Here is a 13,049-nt window from a genome sequence, read left to right as displayed (position 1 = left end):
TACATGTTATACAAAGTTTAGGAACTTTTAAATGTAGCTTAAGAATGTAAATGATCTGACTTAGACAAAATACCTGCATGTGTAATAATATACTGTCAGTTTATATACTTGACTCTGTAAGACTGCAATGAGTCAGTGAAGGCCTCACTAGCTCTTGTGTGGATTCATGTGTGTAATCACTGCCATCTAGTGGATAATAGGTGCAATACAAACAACAAATCCCATTTATTCCACTGAATATGACCACTCATATCATCAATATTACATGCCATGCTTAGGTGTAACACAGATCAGAGACTGATCATGTTGTAGGAACACAATGAAATACTTCACAGCTCAGTCGCCTGCTGCACACTAGCCCGAGCCAAAGAGACAAGAGTCTGGCTTCGACTATAATGATGACAGCAAACACAATACCAGTCAGTAGATTATCTCTGAAGTCACAAAAACAAATTTGTAACATCACAACCTGAGTGAGGTGTTATTAACTGATGAATATTACAGCACAGCACATGTTGCACAAATGAAACACTGAAAAAAAGAGAAATTGTATTGCTGCAGGAATAAAATGTGTACAGTCGCTCAGAGTCAAATTGGATCCATTTCTTTGTCTACAACAGCAGTCTGGTAGTTACTTAAACACACAGCATATTGTCATTTAATACAGTGTCTTTTCATATATGCAATGTCTATGATCATACCCACAAAGGTGCACAGTTATGGCATAGAAGAGTGATAGTACAGCATTCTCAGTGTAATTACACTAGAAATTATTGATGGTAAAAATAAACTCAAACTCAGTGTTAATTGCTTTAGTGCAAATCTTGTTACAGTACAGTTTGTGAACCAAACAGTTTCTAGTGAGTTTTTTTTTGCTAGATGATATTAAATAATATACAAATGTTGCAGTCATGTCATTTTTGTGGAAATCACACTATCTAAAAATGCTCACTTGTTAGTTGCACGCACACAAACACATAAACAAAGATACAAAACCAAACATGAAATGCATATATGGTCTTCCATATATTTTCTGTCTACGTGACTAGACATATACGCTACAAAATAGTTTCTTCTCCATGTATGCACTACAACGTACAACGCAGAAGTGTCACATACTAAAAGTACCAAGAAACACAACTCGGTAGAAAGAGAGAGCCAGCTCCTCCATTGTGCATGTGTGTGCGTTCCTGTGGGTCTCAGTGTCAGTACAGCCCAGCAGGGGGCAGCGTTACCTCTTACATTACATCTCTGTGTTTTCAGTGCTTCCTACACATCGCACTACAGTCTGATTCAGGACAGCCGTGGAGAGAAGAGGACGTGGACTCGTTCATGTGGTGTCAGTCACTACCGGCTACAGGTACTCTTCTTCTTTTACATACAGGATCTCATGGGCCGAGCTGGGAACCTGGGGGAGAGAGACATAAGGCAAAGATTGGTGATCAAAGCTCGGAAGCATTTCCACACTGCCTTTAATTCAAAACTGATACCTTAAATAAATGAAAATGCTTGCGTCTGATTGGCTGGGAGGTGTTTATTAAAACTGCATTTCAGGACACTTCACACCTCGCGTAGTTCCTGCCACAGTTTCACTACTGTTCTAAATCAGTGTGTCAGGTGAATTATAAACTGCTGGTAACCATAGAAACAATACTTTATGATACGTAACCAGTTAACTCAGTGGAGAAACTGAGCAAGGGCTTAACTGACTGAAAACTAAATCTTTTATACACTCTCCGTTCCACGCTCCTTTAGTGAGTGGCCGTGACATCAGAACGCTAATGCATTCTGAGGTCTGCTGATTTAGAAAATGTTCAGTACTGTCCGTTAGAAGTTATGAAGCACCTTACAGAAATGGCTCCAAACTCATGTACCAACTCAGCCACTATTAGCAGGCTGCAGAGCTGTCGCCACCTACAAGCACGGAAAGTAATAACTGCTGCAGGTTCATTTTTGTTTGTTCTGGCTGGTTTTCTTTGTGTGAAGGTTTAACATTCACACTGAGCTTCAATGAATTTTAAAGGCCCAGAAAATGGATTTCTAATTATGAGCGACGGGGTCCTGCATCAACACACAGTTTTCTGCAAAAGTTAGAACAGTTGTATTTCAAAAGAGATTTGTGTCTGAGCTCATCTCACTGGCTTGGAGTGGGTGGGGCTCAGATGGGAAGAGCTGATGTCACGTACTTCCGTGCACCAGTCAGGATTTAGCAATACTGAATGAACAGAATCAAAATGAGATCACAGTTGTGTGGTGTTACCAGGCCACTGTCAATCAAATCTGATCAAATCAGTATATAGTTCAAACGTTGGAAAGACAGAACTGGGTCAGTGGGAACTGCTGCTTTTCTTTCACTTTTACCCGTACAGTGTACACGTGTTGATGGCACATCTAACTGTCCACATGTGCACTGCCGCCGCTGCAGCTCTGGTTGCCGACAGGTGGTGCAGGCTGGATCGCAGTGTTTGGACGAGCTTTCTGGTGCTTTGCATTAATCTCTTCTTCACTTACTGAATGCACACCTATCCCCGCCATACAACACGCAATAAACTGGTAGAAACTCTGCACAGCAATCTTGGATACTTTCTGATTACGACTGGGTTGATTCTGGATTCTTTACAATCCACAGTGCTAAAACTGCTATGATTCCAGCAAGAAGAGTTTTCTGATACCCAGCGCTTGGTGTCAGGCAGTACACGGCAGCTGAGCCTCGACTGAGCCTGATTTCGAGTCGATATGTGATCTCAGAGAGACTTTAGGATTACAAATAAAAGATACTTCTTTCCCTCAAAAGACAAAGGATATGATGTGATATTTTAAAACTAAACTAGAACATTTAACATTTAAATGCATATTTCACTCTTTACTCTATCATAAATAATTACATTATGTGTAAAATCCTCACATTTGAATTCTGAATCCTCCTGTGGATGATCAGGGTTCATTATGATGACAACTAATTGTGTGGATGGAGGTGGGCAAAGCCTTTAGATAATTCATACTGAATCTGATATTTAATAATGATGATAACAAAAGCAATGCCTTGCTTTTATGCTTGGCAGAGGAGGAAACTCCATCCCTCTCTCCTGGGGGGTCCCGAGGCGTTCCCGAGCAGGATGAGCTATATCCTCGCTCCAGTGTGTTCTGGGTCTTCCCAGGGGCTCCTGCCGAAAAGCTCAGGAGGATCCTGATCAGATGGCTGAACCACGTCGACTGGCTCTACTCTGATCTGATTATTGCTGCTGCTGTCTGTAGGTTTTTACTACACAGAACACAGATTTGTTCCTTTTCTTTACAAAATGCTTGTAGAAGCGTTAAGCTTCTTAGTTCTTTAAAAGGATGAACTTAAACTGTGGTAGAGACGTTCCTGTTGGTCATTCTTACAGTTTTTTGTAACTGTTGTTATTATTTCAGAAAATTGGGGTGTATTTCATGATACTGTTCATTACTGGGAAATATAGTGCGTTACTGTCCAACACTGTCATCAGAATCAGAATCAGAAATACTTTCTTGATCCCCGAAGGGAAACTCTTTGTTACAGCAGCTCACTGTCACGTCAGTCACACAGGAGAAAGTACTAGCAAAAAATATAATACACTGTAATACCGGTCAGAAAATATGTCATGTCCAGTGTGTAAGGTAGGGACAGATCTGCACAGGCGATCCTGATCCTGATCCTGATCCTGATGAGCAGACATGCAGTGAGCCAGACAGATGACGGCCTTTTCCAAACCCAATCCTACTGACTAGCATGAAATCCCAGCTGTGGAGGCGCGGTATAAATAAATATGTGAACTGTGGGACACTGTGGAAACATCTGTCACCATGGATACTAATAGATGTCGTGCTCGTTCGGCTGTTGAGTTACTGTAATTATGTACTGTTAATGCATGTGTAAATGTATAACATTTACAGTTAAATTTAGCAGGCGTGTACCTGGTTGACTCCCCCCACCACCAGGAGGCGATCTCTGATGACGATGGAGGAGGTTGAGCATCGGGGGAAGCTCATGGCAGCCAACCGCTCCCACTTCTTCTTCTGAGGATGAAAGGCCTCGACTGTGTCCAGCGCTGAGGGCTCATGACCTTTCAGCGTGCACACAGCCACACATGTCACACCTATCAAAGGCTATGAATATTCCCTCATGTTTTACTTCCGTACTCTGACTGGCAGACAGGCTATTTCTCAGGTGACAGCTCATATTTTATAGGAAACATAGGAACATAAATGCATCAGGATTTTCGTTTAGCTCACAATCATTTTTTCAGACTTCCCAAATTTTGACATCATCAAGTGCAGCCAATCATATACAGAAAACAAGGAAAGCCTGATAAATGCTGCCTTCTCACTGGGTTTCTTCTTTGTCGCAGATGTGAACCTCAGTAGGTTACTTTAACCAATCAGATTGTTCCGACACGGATTATATAACATGAATGCAGCATCAATTTAAATTGCAGTGTGAAAGCAGTAAACAGAAGGGTGAGTTTACAATGTATCACTCTTACCAAGTCCTCCTGCTACCACCATCCGGCCACGCAGGAAAGCAGCAGCAAAGTCAGCTCTCTTCGTCTTCATCGCCACCGTCTCCTCCGACTTCAACCAGGTGCCTACAGAAGAAGAAGAAACGAAGTGTGCAGATGTGTGCGCACAAGCTAATGACGTAGCTGAGGGTGAAGTCAGTGGCACGCCCGGGCCACACCGCCTACCTGAACCTCCTTTCTTTCACAGTGACAGGTTAGAGCAGCCGCACAGCTGCAGCGGTGCTTCATGTGGGGAGTCGCCGTGACGCCTATTTTTTCTCAGCAACGACAGACAGTGAAAACCATCTGCTGAACCCAGAACATCTGCTTAGGTAGTTTTCGATAAGCCCATTATCAAAGGCAAACTCAGCGTAGAAAGATGTTCACACTGTTCCCTCTGCACGGAGCTCCTGACCAACCAGTAGGAGCTGCTAGCACAGTACACCATCCCTCAACAGCTTCCCACCCACAGCACTGCTACTGCCAAGATGGCAGCCCCGCTGCTGGGAAGTGAACCCGGTGCACGCAGGTGCAGTGGTGAGCGAGGACTTTAATTAGCAGCCTTAATCCCAAAATACTGGAAACGACATGAAAACAAATCAGTCCAGCCACAGGTGTGGCAGACACTCCAGTTTTTATTTAAGCTCCGTAATTACCTGACACGTAAGACTGACGACGAAGACGGTTTCCTACAAACCTCATGCGGTTGGAGAGGTGAGCTGAAGCGCACCAGATGATAAAAAGAGCACTTGAGAGTGGTGGAAATGAAAACATAGCCATCAAAATAATGTGTCTCTTTCTCCGGCAGATTCTGCAGAAGTTTCTTTTTTTCCTTTTAGTTTTTGTTGCTGCCAAGTCTTGTTTATCTGAAGGAAACCCAGAGTGGAGGGAATCGTGACAGAGGAAGAAAGATAACTTCATTAGGGAGCGAGGGAGCGGGAGAAGTAGAAAGAAAGACAGAGACAGAACAAGGGCTCGTTATCTTTGTCTGTCTTCTGTTTCTTTTTTCTGGACCTCTTCTTTCTCTTATCTTTTCTAATACTTATTTTTTCCATTTTCTTTCTTCTATCTTGCCTCATTCTCGCTTTCATTGTCTTCCTATTCTGTTTTCATTCTCTTCCTCTGTTTCCTTTGGTCTTGCTATTTCTCCCTCTTTCTCATTTATTCTCAATCTTTTTGTGAAACAAGAGGCAGAGACAACGAGGTGGAGAGAAACAAACCGAGGCAGAGAGCATGAAAGAGCGATGAGTAGCCAGATGGTGAGCCTTCCTGCATGTTGCAGCAGTGTGGAGTGACGAGCTGTGTTTTCCTTTCCAGCCTGGTGAAATCTGAAAAGAGAACAGAGCAGAGACCACAGCTGGCTGTCCACGCCGTTCTCTCCTCACACTGCAGTGTAACTTAAATCTGTCCCAGCAGTTACAGTATGTTGTGGTCAAGAATGAGGCCAAACTGACTGAAATATGTCTCCAGCTTTGGGTACCAAAAACTGTGATGTACTGAAGGTTGGCATCGAATGCTTGCTTTGCTTCCTGTTTGTGTTAAATGAACAAAGAGTTGTGTATTAAAGCGTTTTACAGTAACGTGTAGAGCCATACTGTATCTCACTGGAACAGTCTTTATGTCTCAGGTTTTAAGGAGCAGCTAACGAGGCTCCCTTTGATTTTCTGCAACATGGCTGTTTAGAAGAACTGAGATTATTATTGCTGTCTGTTCTGCCTGCTAATCGATTGAAATTGTTTTAATGCTTTGTATATGTGTGGTTTTGATATCATTTTATTGTTGCATGCAATGTTAACATTGTAACTTTATTGTTTACTGTATGAAGTGTTAGTACATTGTTGACTATATGTATTTCATTTGAATATGGACTCCCAAGGCAAGCCCAACAGACAATATCTCTGTTCCTCAAAGTAGGAAAGTGAGGTGTCGTTACTGTATTGGCACGAGCAGAGAAAGATTGGAAACAAGGTCAAGAATTGTACTTTAACTTTTCCAACCTGCCTCGTCTACTTCTACTTTCCTACATTTCCAAGAATGCCTTTCAACAAACTCCCAGCCAACTGCCCTGGATCAGAGTGCACCTGCTAGCCCTAAAGCTACGTTTGTGTGGCAAGTCCTTCTTGAGTTCTCATTACTATTAGCTAGTTTCAAACTACTCAACTCTAGTCCTTCCCTCCAAAAACGCCTGAAACGCCTTTCTTCCAGCATTTGTACCCAATGAGCAACTTTCATAGGAATGAATGGGGCGCTATCTTTTCTTAATAACGCATCCATGAGATTCACAAGCTGTGATATAAGACAATTTAGTCTGACGTTATTGGCCGTTTCATAATTTTAGATACATTGATTCATTTTTGTAAAATGTCATTTCAAATTTTCCCAGTTTACATCATTTCTCAAACAGCATTATGATCCAGCATCAAGGAAGATCTGTTGACCGTAACAGTTCCACCTGGCAGTTGGTAGGTGTACATGGTAAATGGACTGCGCTTGTATAGCGTCTTTGTAGTCCTCCGACCACTCAAAGCGCTTCACACACTACATATCACAGTCACACACATTCACACACTGATGGCAGGTGCCAACTGCTCATCAGTGACAAAGAAACGAACTCAGTCACACATGATTTCTCATGATTGCTGGACGTTGACACAAAATGGTGGATCTTGATTCTGAAACCAACATTGTATTCTTGAAACAACCGGTGCTGTCTATTTTTTTCCACGTACCAACCAATACAACATCAATCTACAGAGTGGATGCAGAATGCAAGCTACAACACTGCACACAATTCTTTTTTTAAACAGTGCTTACAGTGTTACAGGCTGGATTTTCCTCTCTAAATTACAGTTGTGTCAACACATCACAATACAGACTTATGGTACAATCCTCTGAGACTGAGCTTCAGCTGCACGCCGTATTCCTATTTGCTTTGGAGGGATTACACAAGTCTTCGCACCAAGATTTTCTCTGAAGGATGCAGGGAAAACTCCAGCATGCATTATTCTACTCTGGAGGGAGACGGCAGAGGAGAATAAAGAGATAGAGAGACAGAGAGAATACAGAGAGGGAGACTACAGACAGAGAGAGAGAGTGACAACACAATGAGGGAGATGAGGCGATTCTCTGAAGACTGGGCTTTGTAGTCTGTGTGGGAGTAATTTCGTCCACAGCTCTCCTCTGTAATTGTCCATCGTGATTAAAACTAGAAAGGAGGGTGATTGCTTCTCGGTCTTGGATTCACGTGTGAAATCTCAGACACTGCTGACCACACAGATGATCCTTTCGGACAGAATCTCACCATTATGCTGGCATTTTTAGTAATTACATGTTGGCCCACATTCATGGCCAAAACAAGACCACATTTGCTCTATTGTCATTTCTGCTTTGTAGTCTTTTGGGCAGTTTTTAGCATCGCAAGCAGGACATATATACAGGACATAGGACATATAGTCAACACGGAATACATTTGGTACTAGTTGGCCCCGGGGGGACTGCATCACTTGTGGTTTTTCTTACTGTTGCCTGAGTCCTACATGCTTCAGAGAAGCCTGATGAAAGTGTTTCTTTGTTGGATGCATTAAAGCAGTAGAATTCATAATAGTATTAGTATTGGTAACAGAAAAGCAACTGCATTAGAAATGTTAAAGGATCGGTTCAGCCAAATCACACAAAAAAGTGGCTTTTTCGACCAAATAGTTACTACCAGTACTAAGGAGCCACAGTCAGGAACTCAGTCTGGGACTCAGAGTGCCCTTAGAGTTTTCACAGCATCGGAAAAATCCTGGCGACGAGTCCAACAACAGATCCAGATGAGAATGCAGGAGCTGATAAAAATACACTCACATCTGAGTTGCCTTCAGTTATTAGCACGCGCTCAGCAGTGAACCTCGCCTCTGAGGAAACATAGAGGGAGCCCTGTCTTACTGGTGGAAGCTGTTGCAGCCTGAGAGGAAGACTGCTCGTATTGCACACGTGCATGTTTTTAGTTAAAACAAAAAATCATTTAACTGATGTTTTTATTGACAATTAATATTCTCCTAAAGAGATGCTAGAGTCGATAATCAATAAAGGATAAGGCAGTAAAGCACAGCGCCCATACAGTATCAGGTCTCCATCAAAGAGCTAAAAGTGAATATAGGGTTAGCGCATTAATAATGTACCTAGCATTTTCATTATTTTGTCATGAATTTTCATCATAATAATCTTAGGAAACACACTTACAGTAGTTAGTACTAAGTTCCTATGTAACTGAAGTGAATTCAAAAAGCAAGTTAGGTTTAGTTTCTCTTTTTAACTCTCTTGTTCTCTCGATCTCTAGCTCTCGCTCTCGCTCATGCTCACTCTCTTTATCTTGCTGTCAGGAAGTCCGACGATAAACCTCCGAAGAAATGTCTGTCTGTTAGTAGTAGTAGTTCCTGGGCCATTAGAGCAGGGTACAGTACAGACCCTGGGTCCTGCATTTAAGGGTCCTGGGTTCTAAAAATAGTTCCAGGACCCTGGAAAAGTTGCTGTGGTGGAAACGGCAGTGTCCAGCCATGCAGATAGCTTTGAGATTTCTGTCTCCACCACTATATAATGGAGGTGAATGGAATGTGGTGCTCACAGCAGTGAAACCTCCATGGTACTGTGGTGGAGGCAGACATTTTAGAAACTGATGCCTCAGAACCAGGGCAAACAAATCCAAAGCTATCTGCATGGCTGGACACCACTAGAGGAAACTGAGAAAATATTTTTTTTAGTCATTTGGGTGAACTGACCCTTTAAGCAAATTTTTTAAAGCCAAAGCCATTCTCCATGTTCATTTTCTTGTTTTCGGTTGTACTTGTTGCAGCTTGCCTACAATGCCGAAACATCACCTAACAGGCGTGTGTCTTAATACTGGTGATATGAAATGGAATAGTAATAGAATATCACTGTGTGACAGCAGATTGCATGACTGTGTGTGTGTGTGTGTGTGTGTGTGTGTGTGTGTGTGTGTGTGGAGAGACATTGCTGCAGATGGATAATAAAGCAATCTGTTTCTGGATCTTGTCATTTAAAGCGCTCCTCACCCCCAGCCCTCCCTCCACCGCTCATCTCCCATCTCATCTCCACCAAAATTAGATTGGAGAAGCGGGGTACGGCTGCCTTCCCCACACGTGTGTGCATGTGCGTGTCGATGTGCAGCACATGCACTGTGTGTGTTGGAAGGCGTTTTCTTTTGTTGTTCGTTGAAAAACTTTCTCCCCATTATAATACATTAACATTATCACTGCCTTGTTCTGCTTTATTTGGCGTTCATTTGACCAATCCCGCTGTGTGACTGTGTATCCAGCTGTCTAAAATGACTTATCGATTTTTGCTCTCCCATTTCTCCTTCCGGTCCCTCCTCAATTTGTTCACCTGTTACTCTGGGGTGTCTTTGCCGGATAGAAGGATAAGTCATTTCGCTGTGTTGTGGGACACAGAGTGTGCACAGAATTAAGAGAGGGTGAGTCTGTTGGAGTAGAAAACCATTTCTCTTCATGCTGAGGTTGATGTTAATGGATGCTTTGTATGACCGTAAACTCAAAGTGAAGATGGATGCTGTCAGTGTAGAAAGAGATAATGATACATTTTCTGATACCAAAAAATAAAATGTCTCTGTGGGATACCCATAACCTGTGCAAATAAAAATGTAATTTAATTTATGAATTCTAATTTAATTAACCAACTCTAACATAACAGATTTGATAGACAGCTCTTTCATTAATTTAAAAATGTCAGGAGGTATTTCACCTAGCTTAGCATAAAGACACAGCAGGGAAGCAGGGAGAAACATCTTGCCTTGCTAGCTAGCTGTAAATCTGACTGCTTAACGCAAAGTGAAGCATGAGTTTTTCGCCCCTTAATCTGGCTTCCTACAAGTGGTATGAGCCCAAAATAAGCAGATTTTTTGTGATTGAATTGCAATAAACGAATCAAAAGGATGCCCAAATAACTACATCATGATGCTGGTTTTTAAAATGCTTGTTTTCTGAATGGAGTTTGGCTCGATCAGGGCTATGCTATGCTAACTTGGTTCCTTCTGAACTCAGTAATCACCAGAGACTCCTGTTCTTTCTGTTGTTCCCCTCTCCTCTCTGTACGTTCATGAAGTAAAGTACATTTCCCCTCCAGTCAGCCGTCAACATGGACAAAGGGAAACTAATTACAGTACATTATAACCACAGACTGTATATGAAGATGGACGACATGACAGCTACCCAAAAGTGAAGCCAAAACACCTGACTCGCCCCCTGCTGGCTGGCCTCAGTACAGGTCATAAGCCCCGCCCCCTCCATGTTAGCAGATGGGACATGAGCCACACTAAAAAAATCAAAGTACACGTCAAATACATTTTTCCCAGCCAAGCGCAGTGACTCACAAATTGTCATTTTTACATTTCTGCTTGTACGCATGTTTAACAAGCAAGAAACATTTTCACTTTGGAAAGAGCCAGGCTAGCCGATTCAGTCAGGATGGCATTTGCTGTTGCAATTAATCCTGACATGTTTGGCATCTTCGGAAACGTAGAATTGAAAATAAATTCCAGAGGGTTTGAACAACTCTGTGTCATATAGCATGTGTATGTGTTCTAATTCATGAATTATGGCACAACAGGGGAGGGGTTGACAGTGCTTTAACTCCATGTGCAAGAAACTTTAAAACCAAAATCAAGAACTATTATAAGGTGACTAAAGAAAGAAAATGGAAACCTGCCAAGGAAAATGTGTTTCCATACCTTGGTTGGCATCAAAAATGTTGACGTTCTTGGTGAACTTGGAGCTCTGGTGTCCTCCTCCCTGCCGCAGTCCTCCGAGCAGACACAACCTCCCAGTCGTGTCCCATATCACACCCCCATACGAACGTTTGCAAGGTATCATGGGTAGTGTAGTCCAAGAACGCGTCTCTGCGTCATACACCTCGAAGGCCTTCACTGGCCGCTTACACTGACGACCGCCTAAAAGATTGTATAAAAAGAACACTAATGACTGTAATTTCACAGATGCCTGTAGAGTGCATACTGAAACTGTGAGAAACGATTCTGTGTGTTTGTACCTGCCACGTAGAGCTTGTTGGCCAGCAGGTGTGTGTTGGCATCGTAGCGTGGGGTTGGCATGGGAGGAAGAAGCGCCCACACGTCCTTCCGAAGGTCGTACTGCTGCAGGATGCTACGAGGGAGCAGGTCAGCACCCATTCCCCCCACAGCCAGAGCCCGGCCGTCTACACACACACACACACACACACACACACACACACGGAGAGCCAGAGTTTCCATCTGAGTGCTTTTATGTATTTATATTGTGTCGGATGAGCAATGTGAGGCCACAGTTTTTATCAAATGCGTGGATTTTACGGATTTAAGTTTAGTCTGTGAAATGTCTGGACATCACAACCTTTCCAAAGAATGAAGCGAACAATAATAAGCTTGTGAAAGACCAATCCCAGCTGATGGAAACACCTCACTGGCACTATTTCATTTGATGAAGGGCTAAAAATCTGCAAAGCTAGAGAGTTGGGTGAGACGTTTGATACGAGGCAGGAGACTGTGACAGACACAGGAAGGACAGCGAGTGCAGCAGCAGAATACAAATACAAGAGTCCACGTCTGGCACTGTGGCATGACACCGCTAGCATAGGAATGGAAGCGGGTGAGAACGTCGACACAAGGGCAAGTACAGCCTTAACCGTCAGGATGAAGAGCAACAGAGCTGCAGGGAAGCAAGCTACATTTTTATTATGTTTTTCTTTATTCATTTTTCTATATAAAGCCACTTACTTCAAATTCTAACCTCAGTGTATCTACGTTACGTAAATAACAAAAGGGAAAAAAGTTTCCCAAATACTTTATATTCATTTTGGTGAATAGCGAAGCTCATTACCTGAAGTTTACTAATAATGATTCTACAAATGCCAATAAAAATGGCATCATTTAGTCAGTTCGGTGACTGGCTATCCATTTAAAAATATCATATTTGTTTTAATTTGGCCAGATCGATCATTTTGTCAGACTATTTGTCTGTGTTTCAGCTGCTGGGGATGAGTTTGGAGATGAAACTGCAACCAAAGGCTAAGGACTGACGGCTGGTCGGGGAGATGGAGAGGGCAGCATGCTGAAGCCTATACACGGCCAATACGTCTGTGTGTATACAGCATCTATCTGTGTTCCAGCAGACACTGACACAAACTCATCATGCTCTCTCTATATGCAGTACACTGCTGGACTGATCCCAAAATGTGTCACAGCCCACAAATTGCTCCATTGACATCAACTGGGAAAACGTACCTAAGACTTCTTGGTTAAAATTAAAGTGCATTGAAGTGTTGTTCAAACTTATCTGAAGTTCACTGCTGAGTGCAGTAACTCTGATCATCTTCGCTACACAGTGGGAACGAAAATGTGGATACTTTATTTAAAGATCACTCCACCGATTTTGTATTTCACTTCCATAAAGCGGGGAGAATCACCAGGGACAGATTTAAAAAAGAATGGTCAATATGGAAGTAGCAGAGGCCGAAAAAATA

The 13,049-nt window shown here is 42.6% G+C and overlaps 1 protein-coding gene across 2 annotated transcripts in view; it reads right to left on the bottom strand.

The window, feature by feature from the left end:
- Positions 1-201: 201 nt before the first annotated feature.
- klhdc8a (kelch domain containing 8A) overlaps positions 202-13,049 on the bottom strand; it is a 36,120-nt gene continuing 23,272 nt past the window's right edge. For both annotated transcript variants that reach the window (XM_044217941.1, XM_044217950.1), the window contains 5 exons: positions 11,583-11,747; positions 11,266-11,484; positions 4,506-4,607; positions 3,937-4,085; positions 202-1,408 (listed from right to left, as the gene is read on the bottom strand). In XM_044217941.1, coding sequence (XP_044073876.1) covers positions 1,355-1,408; positions 3,937-4,085; positions 4,506-4,607; positions 11,266-11,484; positions 11,583-11,747 — 689 coding nt within the window. In that variant the 3' untranslated portion in view covers positions 202-1,354. The remainder of the gene's footprint in view (positions 1,409-3,936; positions 4,086-4,505; positions 4,608-11,265; positions 11,485-11,582; positions 11,748-13,049) is intronic.

This window comes from Siniperca chuatsi, linkage group LG2 (genome assembly GCF_020085105.1).
Source record: "Siniperca chuatsi isolate FFG_IHB_CAS linkage group LG2, ASM2008510v1, whole genome shotgun sequence".
In the NCBI taxonomy this organism is placed as follows: Eukaryota; Metazoa; Chordata; class Actinopteri; order Centrarchiformes; family Sinipercidae; genus Siniperca; species Siniperca chuatsi.
This window is presented reverse-complemented; position numbering and strand designations above follow the sequence as displayed.